This window comes from Oryctolagus cuniculus, chromosome 6, assembly GCF_964237555.1.
Source record: "Oryctolagus cuniculus chromosome 6, mOryCun1.1, whole genome shotgun sequence".
Classification (NCBI taxonomy): domain Eukaryota; kingdom Metazoa; phylum Chordata; class Mammalia; order Lagomorpha; family Leporidae; genus Oryctolagus; species Oryctolagus cuniculus.
This window is the reverse complement of record NC_091437.1, coordinates 1,049,267-1,069,529: the sequence shown is the minus strand read 5'-3', so window position 1 is coordinate 1,069,529 and position 20,263 is coordinate 1,049,267. Positions and strand designations below refer to the sequence as shown.

The window sequence follows — 20,263 nt, the reverse complement described above, 5'->3', positions numbered from 1 at the left end:
ATGCATCTATTAATTATTGACATGTCTTTTTTGGGAAGTGTATACTCAGATCATTGGTCCATTTGAATGAATTAAATACTTACTGTTGAATTGCTTGAGTTCTTACAGTTTTTAGCTTATAGATTCATCCATCACCTTGGTTAAAGTTATTTCCAATATTATAATTTTGAAGCTATTATAAGATAATGTTTGATTTCTTTTTTGGATAATATAGTGCTAATGTGTAGAAAAACTAGTGATATTTGTATGCTGATTTTGTGTCCTGCAATATTACTGAATTCATTTATAAAATTAACATTTTGGCAGAATCTTCAGGAATTTCTATATATAAAATTATATTGTGGGGCCAGCACTGTAGCGCAGCAGTTTAATGCCCTGGCCTGAAGCACCTGCATCCCATATGGGTGCTGGTTTGAGTCCCAGATGCTCTGCTTCCTATCCAGCTCTCTGCTATGGCCTGGGAAAGAAGTAGAAGATGGCACAAGTCCTTCGGCCCCTGTAGCCATGTAGGAGACCGAGGGGAGGCTCCTGGCTCCTGGCTTCGGATCAGTGCATCTCTGGCCACTGCGGCCAACTGGGGAGTGAACCATCGGATGGAAGACCTCTCTCTCTCTCTGTCTCTCTCTGTCTCTCTCTGCCTCTTCTCTCTCTGTGCAACTCTTTCAAATAAATAAAAAATAAATCTTTACAAAAAATTATATTGTTTCCCAACAGAGATTATTTAATGTCTCTTATTTATTTCTCTTATCTAATTGCTCTACCTGGGTCTGTTGCTGCCATGTTGAATAGCAGTGGCAAAAGGGGCATCCTCAACTTGTTCCTGATATGAGAGGAAAAGCTTCGACTTTTCACATTTGAGTAAGATGGTAACCATGGACTTGGGATTCACGAGAGGGCTTCAAAATGTTCATGAAAACAGGGAACTGAAAGATAAAGTTTATTTTGGGCTGAAAAATTTTGAAAATCATGTATGATTTTTCACAACAGATTACAGTATTACTTTAAATTATATTTTAGGTTTCAATTCTTTTGGATTTAAACACTTAAATTACTTTGACTGAGTATCATGTTATTTTTAAAGTTACACTATATTGAATAAACCAGATTTTATGCCTGTGAAGTCATTCCTTTATTAAGTTTTCTTTTGAGAAATTATAAAAATTACTAAATATTTGATGAATCATAGGTGTACCTATTCCAAAATTACTTGGAATCAATATATTGTTTCATATCCATCCATTAACATGTGCAAATGCTACAAAATGCTATAATTCCTGGAAGAGCAATGGAAAGGTTAGGCAATACACTCATAATTACAAGAATGATCACTCTGGTTTCAGTGGAATAACTGGGTGTGGGCAATACAGCACACAGAAACCAGACCAGGAGTGTTTATTTATTTGAAAGGCAGAGACACAGAAACGGACAGACAATTATCAGAAACTGGAATTGAAGCAGAGCTAGGACTTGAACCTAGACACTCCAACGTGGGATGTGGGCATCCCAAATGGCAGCTTAACTGATCCACCAAACTCCCATAGAGAGACATAGATATAGATACATATAAGTTTGAATCTCAGTGACTTCCCAGTATAAATCTAAAGTAGATCCCTATAATTTTCTAAAATAAAACTTCCGTAGTATTCTTTTCCTTATAGCTCCCTTTATCTGTTGGTTTCTAAGACTGTAGATGACAGGATTCAAGAATGGAGGAACAACAGTGTAGAATACGGAAAGAATTGTGCCCTGAACCATTTCAGAGGTCACAGAGGGCCTCAGATATACACAGGCGCCAGAGCTCAGGAAGACAAACACCACAAGGATGTGTGGGACACAGGTGGAAGAGGCCTTTCCTTGCTCTCGGGCTGGAAACTTGAGCACGGTGGAGAATATACGAACATATGACATGGTGATGAAGATGAAGCAGCCACCAACAACCAGCACGACAGAGAGCAAGAGTAAGAGCTCACTGCTGAAGGTGTCAGAGCAGGAGAGGCTGAGCAGAGAGGGGATGTCACAGAAGAACTGACGGACCACGTGGGACTCACAGAAGGGCAGCTGGAACGTGTAGCCAGTGTGCACGTCTGCATAGATGAGGCCACTGAGTAGGGAAGCCAGGGTCATCTGTACACAGAATTGGTCATTCACGGTAGTGGAGTAGTGAAGAGGCTGGCAGATGGCCACATAGCGGTCCCAGGCCATGGTGGTGAGAAACAGCACCTCCACATATGCACAGTAGATGACCAAGAATATCTGAGTTGCACACCCAGCCACTGAAATGGCCCTGTTGTCAGTGAGGGAGTTGACACAGGCATTGGGGACAGTGACAGAAATGTAACACATGTCCAAGATGGAGAGGTTCCTGAGGAAGAAGTACATGGGGGTGTGAAGGCTCCAGTCCACAGTGGTGACGGTGACAATGAGCAGGTTCCCCAGCAGGGTGCCCAAGTATGTTAGTAGGAATAACATGGTGAGCAGGATCTGAATCTCTCGTGTGTCAGCAAAGCCCTCAAGGAGAAACACAGTCACCACAGTGGAATTGGCCATTTTCTGGAAAGCCTGGTTGATCTGGAAAAAAAAAAAAAAAAAAAAAGGTCACAAAAGATGGGAACCATAGCTAAATAATAATTATCAGCTAATCAACAAAGTGACCTAAACACTCTCCTTGATAATGTTTACTTCTATTTAATGTACCTAACCTATGTAATACAACTAACAAGTCCATTTTTTCACCTTTTAAATCTGCCTACATTCTTACCACTCTGAAGTAGTTATCATTTAAAGGTGCTAAAAAGGATGGGGTACTCCAATCCGATTATATAGGAGTGAGGCCCAGCCCTGCTACTCAGTTTCCACACTAACAACCAACCCATAATTTTCACTGTTTTAATAAAGGGTGAACTGGTTACTACTGGCATGTTCCTCTGAGGAAAACATGTGCGTAAGTCAGGACTCTCCAGGGAACGCTGTGTTTATGGCTGTGTCCTGCCTTGAGTGTGGGTGTACTTATCATCACATATAGGTATTTACTTATAAGTGTGAATACATATGCATCTATGTACTATAAATATGCTCATGGTGTTTGTAATATACAAGTCAATATATCCATATATGTGGAGAACAGTAGTTTAAGGAATTTGCCTGCAGCTGGTAAGTCTGGAATCTGCAGAGGAAAAGTGAACTTGAGAATGGAAAAACAATAGCAAAAAGCAGGCTATTAAACATACATGTAAACAAATCCACAAACCCTCCTAAAGAAAAACTAAGAAGACAAGAGAAAATGTGCATAAATAAAATCTGAAAAGAAGAGGAGGTTTTACAATGGATGCCACAAAGATTAAAGGATCGTAAGAGGCTATATGAACAATTATGTGCCAACAAATTGGATAATCAGAAGAAGTGAAACATTTCTAGAAATGTACCATCTACCTACACTGAATCAAGAAAAAATAGGAAACCAGAACAGACCAAGAACAAATAATGAGATTGAATTTGAAAATATAAACATCCCCACAAAGAAAATCCTAAGATCAGATGGTCTCGTGGATAAATTCCAATAAACATTGAAGGAAGAATTAATGCCAGTCTTTTAAAGACTCTTCCAAAGAACATAAAAGAGGGAATACTTTGAAACTCACTTTAATGACACCAGCATCATGCAGTGTCAAAGCCAGACAAAGGCAGCACAACAAAACAAAACACAGATGAATATCCTTGAGAGACATTCATACAAAAGCCCCTGGCTTGAAAGGAAGTTTCAACATAAGCAAGCCAATCGGTGTGATTCACAACATTATCAGATTGAAGGATAAAAGTCACACAATAACCTGAATAAATGCTGAAACACATTTCATAAAATTTAACTTTTCATAATAAAATTTTGTTAACAAATTATGTATAGAAGAATCTTTGTCCCCCACAATAAAGATCATTTAAGAAAAGCTCACAACTAACATCATACTCAATAATGAAAAAATGAAAACTTCTCTCTAAAATTTGGCAAGGATACATATTCTCACCACTTTTATTCAAAGTAATACTAGAAGTCCATTCCAGAGCAATTAGACATGAGAAACAAATGAAAGGTGTCAAAGTGGAAAGGAAAAAATAAAGTTATATGAGCAAATGTGGAAAACTCTGAAGACTTAACAGACACAAAAAAACTGCTTTGAGAAAAATGAACTCAGAAAAACTGTGAGATACAAAATTTATATATATATATATACACATATATATTGCATTTCTGTATATGAACAACAAAATGTTCAAAAAGGAAGTCAGGAAAACAACCACTTTTCCAAAAGCATCAAACATAATAAATCACTAAAAATAAACTTAACCAGCTGAAGTAGTTCTGCACTGATAAGTGTAAATACCAATAAGTGAATAAAAACACACAAATATAGGGAAAGGCATCCCTTGTTTATAGAAGCAAGTAATAATTTGTTACAATGACCAGTTTAAAAAGCTACACACAAGGCAGTCCCTAAAAATATTAACCCAACATTTTTTATACAAATAGAAATAAAACCTAGAGTTAATATGGAACCCAAAAAATCTTGACAGAAATTTTCAGCAAGAAGAATTAAACTGGAAGCACTATATTTCCCTAATAAAATTTTTTGAGTGATGAAGCCACAGTCATAAAAATATGATACTGTCTTAAAAAACAAGCATCTGGACCAACAGAATAAATAGTGTGTCCAGAAATAAATCCACATCTATGTGGCTAACTGATCTTCCACAAAGGTGCTGAGAGCACACACTGGTGGAAGGACATATCATCAATTAATGATGTTGGGAAAACTCAGTATGCACACATAGAAGAATGAGATTGAACCCTTACACGCACACACACTCAACGTGAAATAGATTAAACATCTAAACATAGGACAGAAAGCTGTAAATTCTAATGTGTGTCCAGCCTAGACAATATGATCTATTTATGTTTATAATAAGATCCATAGTTTATTTTAAATGTAATTAGAACATTTGGGTTCTTGTGTACTTGAGCTGATTTTAAGAATTAGAGTACACATCTGCTCTTAATACCCCATTAGGTGAAACTCGATGAAGGGCGGGATAGGAGAGGGAGTGGGAGAGGGGAGGGCCACAGGAGGGAGGGAGGTTGGGGGGGAGCCACAACAATACAAAAGTTGCAGTTTGTAAATTCACATTTATTAAATAAAAAAAAACTATATAACAAACAAAAAAAAGAAAAAGAAAAAAAAAGAACTTAATACTTTACCATTTTAGTATTTTTTATGTTCTACTTAAAACTATTGGTTGAACTCTGTAATTAATACACAGTTACTCTTAGGTGTTTAATTAATGCTATAGTACTCAAATAGTATTTTACACTTTGTGTTTCTGTGTGGGTGCAAACTGTTGAAATATTTACTTAATATTTGCTAAATTGATCTTCTGTATATACAGATAATTGAAAATTAATCTTGATGTGAACAGAAGGGGAGAGGGAGTGGGAGAGGGGAGTGTTGTGGGTGGGAGGGAAGTTATGGGGGGGGGGAAGCTATTGTAATCCATAAGCTGTACTTTGGAAATTTATGTTCATTAAATAAATTAAATATAAATAAAAAAACCAATATCCCATTAGGGATGAAACTATCAGGATCTCTTAAGTTGAAATAAGCAAACAAAGGCACTATGAATCCCTTTATTTTGATTTTGCAACAAAACCAACTTAAAGGCTTTTAGCATTAGTTTTCTGGTGATGGTCAAATATAGTGACAGAATTCAAAGGAACAAGTTTTAAAAATATAAAATTTGTATTCTCATTTTTAGCTAAGTGATCATTTAGCCTTCATCACATATCTCTTTTTTGGAATGAGCACTGTATGCATTCAATGATTTTCAAACATGTATTTTGACTATAACAAAAAAATATCAAAAAGATATGAAAACAAGCCTTGAAGATTCAGCTAGGAATAAAGTCCATATATAACTACTGGCAAAAACGAATGCAATCCCATAAAATTGTGTCCAAAGTAATATCTTTAAAAAACTTTATATATGTGTACACACACATACATGCATTTATACATATATATATATATATATATACACATATATCAACTACTTGCATGTTGTTGTTTTACTATTGATATCTTCAGTCTTTTCTGGAACTCCTGTACACATAGTCTCTGAACGTCTTGTAAGCAAATGGTAAACAAAGGTTCAAAAATTTTGAATCAGTGAAGATGGCATAAAGATAAAATGATAAGCTATAGGTAGGTTCCATATGTCGGACATGAATCTGTCACATTCTCTAATATCATTGTGGACATCTGAAATGACAGCAACTACTATAAAATAAGTAGCAAGATTTCTGTTCCTTTAAGGAAATTACTAATTGTTTCACATGAAACCATAAGTTGGGTTTCTGCACTGACCCTCTCCAACTGTACTTTTAACTGGAATTCCATTTCTATTTCTAAAGAGAAAACAATATTGCAAAGTGAAACAAAAAAAAAAATCTCCAGGAAATCTAAGTGTGAATGAGAGGGAACTATCAAAGGAGGACACTGTCAACAGGAATCACAGTGTTCTCACCCTTAGGTATTGTCTGTGATTGTCCTAGAGATGCGAATTAAGGTTTCTCTTGTTAACTTCTAGTCAAGGACTCAAAGCCAGCTCCCCAGATTGTCCATGCTTACAGCATTTGAGAATGCTTTCAGAAGAATCAAGGACACTCACCTTTTATAAGTGGGGCAGCTGTGATTTCCTGTGCACCTCCAGCAAAGCCCTTGGGAAAACAGTCCTTCCCATGCAGTAACAGCAGGCTGCCCAACGGAGATTTCAGACAGGAAACTATCTCCAGAGCACAGGTGAAATGGAGCCAATTAAAATTTGATAATGGACACAAGGACTGAACAGCTAGAGGTGGTGTTACCAGTGAATATGTGTAAATGGTTATTAAGCTAATGAACTAGAAAAACTAGAGAACGTAAATACATATTTGTCATTTGAAATATTGGGGGCATCTGTGCAGACCTCAGAGACATTGTCCTCTATTTTAAGCAACCCCATTCTCTTTGTTGATGACACACACATACACACTGCTGTGTTCAGCTCTGAGAGAAAGTCAGAGGAATGGATGGAAATCATTCCTATGAAAACTTTAAGATACATAAATATATTCATCAGACAGGCAGGGTATGAACAACTGCCATATATCATGGGCCACTACAACACTGAGATTAACAGTATGATGTCTAGTAGCCATTTCTACATTCAAACCCCAGCTGTCCCTCCGCAGTTTTGAGGATTTGGAAAATTGTTTTCTATTTTACTCTCTAAGCCTCCATTTTTAAGATGTTCATTAGGGACATTATAAGAATCACATATGTTAAAAACATAAATTGAGTAACTACCACACATTTTTTAAAGTCTCTGTATTAATAATTGTTGTAGTTTAACACCTTTTTTTAAGATTTATTTTTATTTATTTGAAAGACAGAGTTACAGATAGAGGTAGAGCCAGAGAGAGGGAAAGAAGCCTTCCATCTACTGGTTCACTCCCCAAATGACTGCAGTGGCCAGAACTGAGCTGATGTGAAGCCAGGGGCCAGGAGCTCCTTCCGTGTCTCCCATGTGGGTGCAGGGGCCCAAGGACTTGGGCCATCTTCTACTGCTTTCCCAGCACATAGAAGAGAGCTGGATTGAAAGTGGAGCAGCCTGGACTCGAACTAGCATCCATATGGGATGCTGGTGCTGCGGGCTGGGGCTTCAACCAACTGTGCCACAGTGCCGGCTCCAACACCTATATTTTTTATTTATTTATTTATTTTAATTTGAAAGCCTGAGAAATAGAGACAGAGACCCACAGACATGGATCTCCCATCCTTTGCTTTCTTCTTAACAGCTACGGATGGGCCAGGCTGCATCCCAAATGGAGTGTCTGGGTTAAGTCCCAGCTCCATTCCCGATTCTAGGTTCCTGCAGCCCTGAAAGGCAGGAGATGATGACTCAAACAGTTGGGTTCTTGCTACCCACATAGGAAATTCAGATGGAGTTCTGGGCTCCTGGCTTTGACCTGGCCCAGACCCAGCTGTTGTGGGCAACTGGGGTGTGGATGGAAGATCCCAGACTGTGTGTCTGTATGTCTTTCTATCCTCTCTCTGCCCTTCAAATAAATAAAATAATATATGAAAAAATCAATCCCCGAATGATATTGTAATGCACTTTCATACATTTGATTTATTTATAAGGAAAACTGTTTTTGTAAATAGCAACATTTCCCAAAATATGAATATCATGATTGTTGTACATATCAAGTGATTCTACCATTCAAACTATTCACTCCCTTCCATCACTACAGGACCTGTTGGTTTGCAAAGCTGCTTCACATATGAGATCTTATTTGAACCCATGAGAAGGTAGATTCAGTTGAATAAGAGGTGGAGCAAAGAAGAGAACTTCATTTTTCTCATTCCAAGTCCAGTGGGGATATGAACCACCAGAAAAGACTTTAGGGGGAACTGTTCATTTAGCATAGGCTAGGATTAACCTGCAGAAAAGGCGATCCCAACTTCTCCATGACTTAGAAACCACAAGGATTTATCTCCTGCTCACTCAAATTCTCACAGCAGCTTTTCTGAGGGAACTGGCCTCCATATAGTGACACAGTGCCCCATCTCTGCCCTTTAACAGCTGCCTGAGAGTCCCTTCTCACATGAAAGAGTTTGAATGCTCACCCATGCCCTGGTCAAGCAGGGCCATGAGAGTAGTTCTGGCCCAGTCTGTGAGGGTAATGGACACATGCCATTTCTCAGTCATTTGATCTTAACCAAAAAATCTCTGCCACATACGACACAGTGAAGAAAGGTGGGGTTTGCAGAAATAAGAGTAAAGTACTCAAGAACATATATAGTGACCGGTGCCGTGGTATAGTGGGTTAAACTGACACCATGGCAGTTTCTAGTCTTGGCTACTCCACTTCCTATCCAGTTCCCTGCTAATGCGCAAGGAAACAGTGGAGGGTAACCCAAGTGCTAGGGACCCTGACCCTCATGGGAGACCTAGAAGAAGCTGCTGGCTTCATCCTGGCCCATCCCCTGCCAATGCAGTCATTTGGGGAGTGAACCAGCAGATGGAAGACCTCTCTCTCTGGCTCTCCCTCTATTTCTCTCTTGTTCTCTGTTACTCTCCCTTTCAAATAAATAGAATAAGTTAACACAATTTTTAAAGAACATGTATAAAAATGACATACAAGATTATACCTGAGTCTTCCAAGCTCATAACTCTGCTTTCTCAGAGTCTGAGTAGCTGATTCTGACAATAATGCTGTAAGGTAGTTATCATAGCCTTTTGAAAATACTGGGAGTTTACATTTACACTAGCAGTGAAGATACCACAACCTGCATTAGAGTGTCTGGGTTCAATTGCCAGCTCTGGCTGCGGACTTAGTTTCCACTAGAGAAGACTGGAGGCAGCAGAAATGGCTCAAGTAGTGGAGTTCCTGCCAACCATCTACAAGGCCTGTATTGAGTTCTTGGTTCCTGACTTTGAGCTGGCCTAGTCCTGGACTTTAAGAGCATTTCAGGAACTAACAAGCACTATGCCACAGCACCAGCACCAACAGCTCATTTCTTTAGCACTGAATAACCTTTCACTGTCCAGATGCACCACAATTTATTTATCCATTCACCAACTGAACAACCACCTGATTGTGTCCAAGTTTTGACAATTAAAAATAAGACTGCAGGGCAGGCTCTGTGGCATTACCAGGTAAAGCCACTGCCTGCAGTGCCGGCATCCCAGATGGACACCAGTTCAAGACCTGGCTGCTCCACTACCAATCCATCTCTCTGCTATGGCCTGGGAAAGCAGTAGAGGATGACCCATGTCCTTGGGCACCTGTACATCCATGGGAGACCCAAAAGAAGCTCCTGACTCCTGGCTTTGGATCGGCACAGCTCTGGCCATTGCAGCCATCTGGAGAGTAAGCCAGTGGATGGAAGATTCTCTCTCTCTCTCTCTCTCTCTCTCTCTCTGCCTCTCCTCTTCTGTAACCCTGTCTTTCAAATAAAATAAATAAATCTTTAAAAAAAATAGGACTCCCAGAAATATTCATATCAGGTATCTGAGTGGATGTAGCATTTCAAATCCTTTAGATAAATACTAAGGGGCATAATTATTGGAGCATATGGTAAGATTATGTCATTGAAACTATCGAACTGCCTTGCAAAATGGTTGCAGTATTTTGCATTCACAGCAGCAACAAATGAGAGTTCCTGTTGCTTTGGATTCTCACCAGCATTTGATGTTGTCAATGTTACAAAGTTTGGCTATTCTAAAATATGTATAATAGTAGCTCATTGTTTTAATCTTTACTCCCTGGTTACTTATTATGCTGAGTATCTTTTCATGTGTTAATTTGCATTCTGTATAATATTTATGGTAAAATGTATGTCGAGGGTTTTCATCCATTTTGTAAAATTCAGTTGTTTTCTTATTGTTGAGTTTAGGAGTACTTCTGTATTTTGTAAAATATTCCTGTGTAAACTAAATCTCTTGCAAATATTTTCTTCTAGTCTAGTGAAGTCTTTCAGAGTAAAAAATGATTTTAATGAAATCCAATTTATCAATTTTTTCTTTCATGGAATGTATTTACTGTTGGATTTTAAAAGTCATTGCCAAATCTAGGGGTCATCTAGACCTTTTCCTGTTTACTTCTAGGAGTCTAACAGTTTCAAGTTTTACATTTATTTCTGTGATCCATTTTAAGTTATTTTAACATAATTTTTGTATTCACACTCATTTTTAATCTTTGACTTGCAAATAATAGTTGTACATATTTGTGGGGTACAATGGGATGTATGATTGAGGTATATTGTATAATGATCAAATCTAATAATTGGCATATCCACCACCATAAGCATTTATTTATTTATTTGAGATGAGAGCATTCAAAATCTTCTTTCTAGCTGCACTGAAATTTACAATGCATTATTGCTGACTAAAGTTATTCTACCTATGTTTTACTTTACAGAGTTTCTCCCATATGACTGTAATATTCTAACTACTGAACAACCTCTCTCTATACTCTTCCTCAAATCCTCCCCTGATAACCAGTGTTCTGGTCACAATTTCTATGAGATCAATGTTTTTCAAAATTCCACATGACTGAAAACATGTCTTTCTATGCCTGGGTAATTTTACTGCACATTGCATCTTCTGGATTCATCCATTTTATTGCAAATTTAGAGTATTCCATCCTCTTTCGCAGCAGAATAATCATGCCATCGTGTGTATGCCACAGTCTCGTATTCATTCATTGATGGATATTTCAGTGGATGGCATCTGCACCTGTTGGCTGAAACGAGCAGCGCTGTGATGAACATGGAAGTGGAAGAGAGGGAAGGACCGACCTCCAGGACAGTGACCAAGGGAGAACTCTGAACTCCACCACAGAGCCACAGCTACCGTAGATAGCATAGGAACTGGAGATGGCCACACACGGAGGAGAAAGAAGGGCACAAGTTCAGTTGTGATCCTGGATCCAGCCAGCCAGGAGGACTCTGCTATACCAGGGAAAGGCAAACAGGAAAGCCCCAGCCACGGCCACCATCACTTCAGACCGGCACACTTGAGTACAAGAGAATCTCCGCATCCTCAAAGACTTTAAATCCAGTATTGGGCACTCATGACTCATTTGCTTCAGAGAAGGAGCTCACAAGGATTCCCCCCATTCCCCAGAACATAGGTTACTAAAGCATAGGGCCAACACCAGGACAAGGCCACTGCAAAGTCTAGACTGACCTAGGAACCAGGAGGCAGCCCAGGCATAACAGTTGCCACCTGAAAAAGCCCAGCACCACTTGCCTGAGGACAGGCTCCACTCCAACCTGCAGCTTCAGGACAGTGGCTGCCACTGCAATGAGACCAGGAGCTACAGCTGGCATTGTAGCACAGTGAGTTAAGCCACTGCTTGCAATGCTGGCATCCCATATCCATGTGCAGGTTCGAGTCCCAGCTGCGTTGTTCCTGATCCAGCTTGCCGCTAATGTGGCTGAGAAGGCAGTAGATGATAGGCAGAGTGTTTGGGCCTCTGCCACTCATGTGGTAAACCAGAATGGAGTCCCTCTTCCATGGAATTAACCTGGCCAAGTCCTGGTTGTTTTAACCATTTGAGGAATGAACCAGCAGATGGAAGATCTCTCCCTCCATCATACACCCTGTGTGTGTGTGTTTGTGTGTGTGTGTCCCTCTCTCTGTGTTGTTTTGCCTTTCAAGTAAATAAATAATCTTTTTTTAAAAAAAAAAAAAAAGACCCATGCAGTGTACACGCTCAACTCTGCAGGACCTGAAAACATGGACATCTGCAAACCCACTTCAGAGTCACACCACCACCTTCACAGACATGTGCAGCCCAGACTATGGAGACCTGATAGACACCACTAATGCTGACAACAGCTGAAGAAATCGCAGAGCGGCTACCTGACTTTTACAAAGACAATGCACCTCCCCAACAGGCTCCTGACACCTCATCTAAAAGAAAATGTTTCTTCCTATCAAGCTTTCTCCATGCAATTGGAAGAAGTATTATACCAGATGCACAGACATCAACCTGGGGTTACAAGAAGCATGAAAAAGCAACAACTATTTACTTCCAAAGAGAAGCAATAGTTCTCCAGAAACAGAACATGAAGGAACTCTATAAAATGCCTGAAAGGGGAATGCAAAATAAGGTTCCCAAGGAAACTCTGAGATATGCAAGAGAACATGGGTGGACAATGCAATGAAATGAGAAAAACAGTTCAGGTGTATGGAAGAAAGAGTGTGCTGATGAAGGGCTTTTTCTTTTTTCTTTTTTCTTTTTCCTTTTTTTTTTTTTTTTTTTTAGCAATGTAGCACATCATCTGTAATGTTATTTTACTTTTATCGATTTTCAGCTTGAAGATGAGAATCTGAACAAAAACAAGGACGGGAAGGCTGAAACCTCAAAAGATTCTTCCTTCTGGGGCTCTCCCCTGGCTTCAGGCGTTTATGCCACCCAGCCCAGATTGTAGACTGTCCACGTGAATTTGAGGACAGCTGTCTCTCTTCAACTCAGGGGAACTGCTTTCTATCATTTTGTAGTATTTACATCTCCTTGTTTGCTCCTCCTTGAAGTATGACCCAGTGCCTCAACTATGCAGTGCTGCACTGGAGCAAGCTTGCACTGCTGTTGGGGGCAGGGCAGAGGGAACAAGCAAGGGAAGGGCTGTGTGCAACCCATCCCAGCTCGGGGGTTGATGACATCACTCTGGGAGCTTGAATTTAGTCATGGATGTAGTATTACACTACAGAAATCACCAGACTCTACAAACCACCCAAACTGTTCTGTTTGCTCCTGGGGGGGGGGGCGGGGGGAATATGGTCAGCCGGCACACCATTGCCACTACACCTTTGAGTGTTTTTCCTGTGTTAATAAACACACACACAGAGTGAGGGATATTCAAAACGTCCAGGAGACATTTTCCATCAACATTTTAAAGCACATGCACTTTCATCTTCTTTTCCCCAAAGTCCAAAACATTTCTCTTTTTTTTTTATGATTCAGTGATGATTTATTCATTTGCATCGACGTGAAAGGCAGAGAAACACACACAGAGAAAATGAATGAATGAATGGGTGCGCAATCACATTATTCCAGCTCAATGAATTATCTCAGAGAAAGGAAATAGGTTAGGAGAGAACATGGCATATTGGGATTGACTGAGGTGTCTGCTGTGTGTAAAATATCAGTAGGAAGCGACGAGTTGAAAGCAAGGGATTAGAATTTGGGGGAGAAAGAGAGATTTTTTTTTTCCAACCCGCAACCCTCCCCTTATCCACTCCCTCTCCCCTTCCATTCACATCAAGATTCATTTTCTATTCTCTTTATATACAGAACATCAGTTTAGCATACATTAAGTAAAGATTTCAACAGTTTGCTCCCACACAGAAACATAATCTTTCTCCTTTTACAAAACATTTCTGAACTCAGTCTCTGTGAGATGATACATTTTCTAGTTCAATTTTGGTAATCAATTTAGAAGGTATACACACACCAACACATTATACTCCATAACCCACACACCTACAAATATATTTGCTAATCATACTTCACTAAAGGTGATTAAGTTGTCTATTTTTTTTTTATCTTTCCTGTTATTTTTAAAACTCTTAGGGGCTGTTGCTGTGGCATCGCTGGTTAAGCCACCACCTGCAGTGCCCGCATCCCATATGGAGCCACTTTGAGACCCAACTGCTCCACTGACGATCCAACTCTCTGCTATGGCCTGGAAAGCAGTGGAACATGGCTCCAGTGCTCGGGTTCCTGCACCCACATTGGAGACCAGGAAAGAGCTTCGGAGTGGCCCAGCTCCCACCTCTGCGACTATTTGGGGAGTGAACCTGTGGATATAAGATTCATTCATTCTCTCTCTGCCTCTCTGTAACTGTGCCTTTCAAATACATAAATAAATCTTAAAAAATTAGAAGTTCTTACCATGACTTTGTTTAGAAGTCTTGTGCATCATTTATTCTTTCGTTTCTTTTCCCTCCTTTCCTTCTTGTTTTTTATTCTTTAACGTCATTGTACCGCCACGTGTGGACCCGACTCTGAGAGGCAGGCGGCATGGCTGTGGGTCACCGGCACAGCCCTAAGGCCATGCTTTTTCTGACTCCTCTTTGGATTCAGTGTCCTCGCCTTCCCCTGCGTAGACACAACTGCTGACTGGAAACTACTGCCTCCTCATGGGCACCAAGGACGGGGGTCATGCTGCTCCGCTCCTCGCCCAACGACTGACCACGGCCGCCTCCTCACACAGGGAACCGAAGTCGCCGTCCTTGTTGACCCCGCCTCTGAGTGACCACGGCCCCCTCCTCACACAGCGGACGGTATTCGCCGTCCTCCGCCCCGCCTCTGACTGACCACGGCCTCCTCCTCACACAGCGGACGGAAGTTGCCGTCCTCGGCCCCTCCACCTCTGACTGACCACAGCCTCTGACCACGGCCTCCTTCTCACAGTGTGGGTGGAAGTCGCCGTCCTGGTTGGTTCCACCTTTGACTGACCACGGCCGCCTCCTCACACAGGGAACCGAAGTCGCCGTGCTTGTTGACCCCGCCTCTGACTGACCAAGGCCCCCTCCTCACACAGCGGACGGAAGTCGCCGTCCTCGTTTGTTCCGCCTCTGAGTGACCACGGCCTCCTCCTCACACAGCGGACGGTATTCGTCCTCAGCCCCGCCTCTGACTGACCACGGCCTCCTCCTCACACAGCGGACAGAAGTCGCGGTCCTCCGCCCCGCCTCTGACTGACCACGGCCTCCTCCTCACACAGCGGACGGAAATCGCCCTCCTCTGCCCCTCTGCTGCCTACTGACCATGGCCTCCTCCTCAGCCCCTCCACTGGTGACCGAGCCTGGTTGGTCCTGACAGGTACGGGGTAGGGGTCATCCTCCTCTGCTCCTCTGAGCACCATGAGCGAGCCCAGGTACGTGTGAGGCCAGTGTCTATCCGGGGCAAGGCCGGCAGTGCTTCCATCTCCGTTCCTCGTCGTCTGGGCTAGGGGTGGGCTGTGGCTTCCTCGGTTTGTCTCTGAGATCTGATGCTTTCTGTTTTCCATGAATGTTCAGAATTTTGTGTGTAGCAGGCATCATTTTCTGTTTGTTTCCCCCAACTTCAAAAAAATGCACCTTTTAAGATTTCATAGTGTTTGGAGGGTTGCCAGAACCATGCATATACATTTCACTATTTTCACTGTGTAGTTTTAAAACAATTGTAATACAGGACTATCCCTTTCTTGGAGTCATAATTGCACAGGTCTTCTCCAAACAACACTGTAATAGATGTAAATTGGCTTACATGTCCCTGCTTTAGGCTTAATGACTGTATTTAGAAAATATCTGATGCATACATAATCTGAACATAGACCACAGGAGTCAAAAGTTGCTCAAAGTGATTATTTATCAAAAAGGAAACAAATGGAAGCACTTGGGCCATCTTGCACTGCTTCTCCTAGGCCATTAGCAGGGAGCTGGATTGGAAGTGGAGCATTGGAGTTATGTGATGCTGGCATCAGAGGTGGTCACTTTTTACTCTCTGTGTCACAACACTGGCCCCGCCCATCCTCTATTACTTTCATTTTTTTTTCCAGAAGAAACATATATTATCTCTTTAATGCTAACATTTTCAACTTTATCTTATTTATTCTATCTAAACTTCTATTCTGAATTATTTTTGCAACTTTTTGTGTTTGGTAGTTGATTTTTTTCAGTGGCATTTCATTTCCTATTACCTTATTTTGCCTGTGAAATTATCTTTGTTTTTTCTTTGTTATTTCTGTATATATTTTATATATTCTCTATATAGTTATTTCTATATATTGTGTTGATACCATTACTTCGTATCTGGTCATCTTTTCACTTTGAGCTTTATTTTTCTAAAAATGTCTCATTTTGTGTTGTAGATGCAATATACCATTTAAATTGATTTCAACTCTGAATTAGGCACATTCTTTCCTATGGTGTGTTTTTCTGATTATAAGGAATTGATGTATTTATAAATGTGAAGTTTCCTTATGTAAATGTAGAAGTTATTTCCCCTTGGAAATGAAAGCATGCTTTCCTTAGCACGTTCCAAAGCTGATGGGAGAATGCACATAATAATATTCTACAAGACAAGCTCAACCAGGTTCATACCCCTCTCATTTCTGTTAGAGTGGATAACAGACTATCCATTGTTTTATTTGTTTCAAATGTTTAAAGGGGTAAATTGGACACCATAAGGTTGGAGGAGAATCCCTGAATCATTCAGTAAACTCTCTGAGGCTTTTTTGTGTTTCTTATGTGCACCGTTTTACCTATGATTATCATTGGCAGTGGGTACAAACTTGAATTTTATCATTTGTAAACAGGCTATAACATCTTGATGCAAACATGAATTTTAGATGAACCTCACTTTCCTTTCTGCCATCAAAATTCTAACTTGTTTAAAGCCACCTCACCAGATTCCACTCTGTCTGTATTTTTGCTTTCCTTGCACTCATACTTTCATGCTCTTTCTTCCCTGCTGTGTATATAATGACAATGTAGAGTAAAATTAATATGATAGAAAAATTTTTTTCTGTAATTGTAGAACTCACTTAAAATACTTGGGCTTACCATATTGATGAAGTTCAAATCTGTTTTTGGAATAAAGGAGATGAAGATGGTTGTGGGGGGCATCAGGTATTGTGGAATTAAGAGGGTAGCCATATATAAGAATACAGTTCTTATTAATTTGTATCTGAATATCCCATTTTTTAAATTTTAGGAGCCAAATATTTGACTGTAAGCACAAATGTGAACTTGTGTGGGATCTCATATTTCATATTTTAAAGCATGAAACTGTATAAGTAATACTGTCTTCTTAAGAAACACTTTCTCCTTTCTTAGGACCAGAAGAAATTACTTTTTGGTAGACTTTTTATCTACAAAGTGCTAAAAAACTTCAGAAAAAAATTAGAATAAATCTAAAAAGTCCATGAATTGTTTAATGCAAACTTGCCTATTTGATTCCTTTAATAAAATAATAATCATTATATGCATCCCACAATTCTGTGGAATCAAGGTGCCAATATGATTCTAAGTACATTTGTTTTTCCTGCTGTAAATGAGCCAGTGCAGTGGGGCATGTGTCAGTTTCAAATGTCATCTGAGGGGTCTTGAAAAGTTCATGAAAAGTGTGTATTATGAAAAAGTGCATGGATTTCTAAATATTTTTTGCACCAAATAAGCTTGGCTTCTAATTGCCTTTTTCCATGAGTTTTTTATAGTACCCCTTATTAATGGGAAAATGGTTATATATTACTTCCTATCTATTATATGTACATATTGCTTAGTCTATTTGTATATATAGGCAAATATATACATATTAACATGTGTGAACATATGGAAACTGCAGTATGTATCACATGCTATACAAAATATATTAGGAAACAGTTTTTCCCAGAGAGTGAGAAGAATGGTGTTTCACAAAAGTGGGAAACTGTAGATAACATTTCAGCTGAGCCTTTATGAATAAACAGAAATTTACCGATGGATCGCCAAACTAGGTAGAAAAAATGGGTATATGAAATTTGATGGCATAGCTGAGAAAGAGCTGAGTGTTTTCAGTAGAGAGCATAGAATTTTTGTCCCTTGAGTACCTCAGCTTCTTGCAGAACTGCAGATTTTGTACTAACCTGTGGCTCTGAACAGAGGAGTACTTAGTACAAACCATCTAGTGCCAGATATCCAGCTCATAACCTTTTTGACCCCAAAGCATGTCCTATTACCATTGCCCTCAAGGCTCCTTTCACATCTTTGTTTCTCAGAGTATAGATAATAGGATTCAGAAGTGGAGTGACTATGGTGTAGAAAAGAGAAACAAACTTTCCCTGGTTTTTGGAGCTGCTTTTGGCTGGTTGCAGGTACATGAAAATGATGGTCCCATAGAAAATGATGACAACAATCAGGTGAGAGGAGCAGGTCCCGAAGGCCTTTTTGCGCCCTGCAGCTGATTTGATCCTCAGAACAGCCTGGGTTATGAAGCCATAGGAGACTAAGATGAGTGACACAGGGACAATCAGAAACACTACACTGGCCACAAAGAGTTCTCCCTCATTGAAAGTTGTGTCCACACAGGCCAGTTTGATGAGCACTGGCACCTCACAGAAAATGTGGTCCAGTTTCCGATGACCACAGAGGGGCAGCTGCACAGTGAGGGAGCACTGAATGAGAGAGGTGACCAGTCCACTGAGCCATGCTGTGCTGGCCAAGGCAACACAGAGCTTGGGGTGCATGATGGTGGCGTAGTGCAGTGGCCGGCAGACTGCAACATAGCGGTCGTAAGCCATGACCGCCAGGAGAATGCACTCAGAGGAACCCAACCCCATAGCCACATAGAGCTGAGCCACACATCCTCCATAGCTCATGCTCTTGTCTTTCTTACTCATAGTAACCAGCAGCTGTGGGGCAACACTTGTGGTGAAACAGATGTCCACACAGGAGAGGTTGCTGAGGAAGAAGTACATTGGTGTGTGGAGTTTGGCATCCACACAAGACACCAATATGATGGCTGTGTTCCCCAGAATATTAAAGATGTAAAAGTGCAAAATGATGATGAAAAGGCACCTTTCCAGCTGGGGCTGATCTGAAAACCCCAGAAGTAGAAAGCCATTTCCAGAGCTGTTGTTGGCTTCCTCCATCTTCCACAGCTTGAGCTTACAAAAGGATGAATAACCTAGGGACATAAGGGCATGAGCTCAACATTGGCAATCCCCAACTGTTTGCAGTGCCACATTATAGCACCTGAAGAATTTCCTCAATACGTATCTGCAGGCAAGAGATGCCACCTCCTTCTATTAACTCTGAAATTAAAGTATGGAACCAAGAACCAACGGCCTTCTCCAAGGAGCAGATCCACCAAGGGGACCCAGGAGTCCTGTCCTGTGTGGGCTCCTCCAACAAGGCATCGTGATGGTTCTACCTTCCAATATAAGTACCAGCCACCCTGTTCCTCCCTCTGTGCCCAGGTCCAAGCCACCAGGCTCCCTCCCCAGCTCATGGCCTAGACCTTGCACTTTCTGACAGAGCCCCAGCTGGAGTCCGAAGTAACCCAGGTGTGAGGGGGTCCTGCAGGCAGCCTGGGGGTGAACAGAAAGTGCTCCACACTCTGCTTCGTTTGCGTTTTTTAATAAAATAATCTCATGTGGCAAAAAAAAAAGTGCAGGTGCAGTATCCTTCCAAGGATAATATAGAAAAATGAAAACCACTAAGTAGCCACCTTCTTAGCATATAAATGAATGATTCCAAATACAGTTGCCAGAGAGCAAAGCTGAATCAGCCTATGGTATTCAGACTGATTTAGCAATGAGGACATCCAGAGTCAGAAATACACACAACTTTGAATTGGTAACAGTTCAGGAAGAGGCAGTAGTCAGCATACAGCTCTAGAATGGAGGTTAACCAGGGCCAGGAGAGAATCTGATGAGAAAAAAAAAAAATCAACTGAATTGTTACTTTCTTGTTTGCATGTGGCAGTGAAATAGAACTTAAAGTTAACAAATCAGCCAGTGAAACATGAACCATCTTTAAACATACAGGAATAAACACTGGCATAGAAATAGTTCTCAAATTAGATTATAAAAGAAGAGATGAGAGAAAATTACTTTAGAAGCTATTTTATTTTGACATATGCCGAGTAACTGACAGATATTGTGTATTTAAGGTATATATGCTGTCTTTCAAAACA

At 40.5% G+C, this 20,263-nt stretch overlaps 2 protein-coding genes and 1 long non-coding RNA gene across 4 annotated transcripts in view; all 3 read right to left on the bottom strand.

Annotated features, from left to right (window-relative positions):
* The window catches only part of LOC127488918 (uncharacterized), a 39,371-nt gene extending 23,742 nt beyond the window's left edge, over positions 1-15,629 (bottom strand). Inside the window, exons 1-3 of one of the 2 annotated variants that reach the window (XR_007916787.2) lie at positions 14,495-15,629; positions 6,715-6,828; positions 762-923 (exon numbers count right to left, since the gene is read on the bottom strand). This is a non-coding gene — a long non-coding RNA (uncharacterized lncRNA). The remainder of the gene's footprint in view (positions 1-761; positions 924-6,714; positions 6,829-14,494) is intronic. The other variant, XR_007916788.2, reaches the window with a different exon arrangement.
* LOC127488917 (olfactory receptor 14C36-like) lies at positions 1,120-3,302 on the bottom strand. Its single transcript, XM_070075950.1, has one exon. The coding sequence runs from the start codon at positions 2,545-2,547 to the stop codon at positions 1,612-1,614; it is 936 nt and encodes a 311-aa protein (XP_069932051.1). The 5' UTR covers positions 2,548-3,302; the 3' UTR covers positions 1,120-1,611.
* A 2,417-nt stretch (positions 15,630-18,046) lies between the features above and the next one.
* On the bottom strand, positions 18,047-19,497 carry LOC127488914 (olfactory receptor 2G6). The gene has a single exon (XM_051839609.2). It carries the CDS (start codon positions 19,260-19,262, stop codon positions 18,270-18,272), a length of 993 nt encoding a protein of 330 aa, XP_051695569.2. The 5' UTR covers positions 19,263-19,497; the 3' UTR covers positions 18,047-18,269.
* Positions 19,498-20,263: the final 766 nt, after the last annotated feature.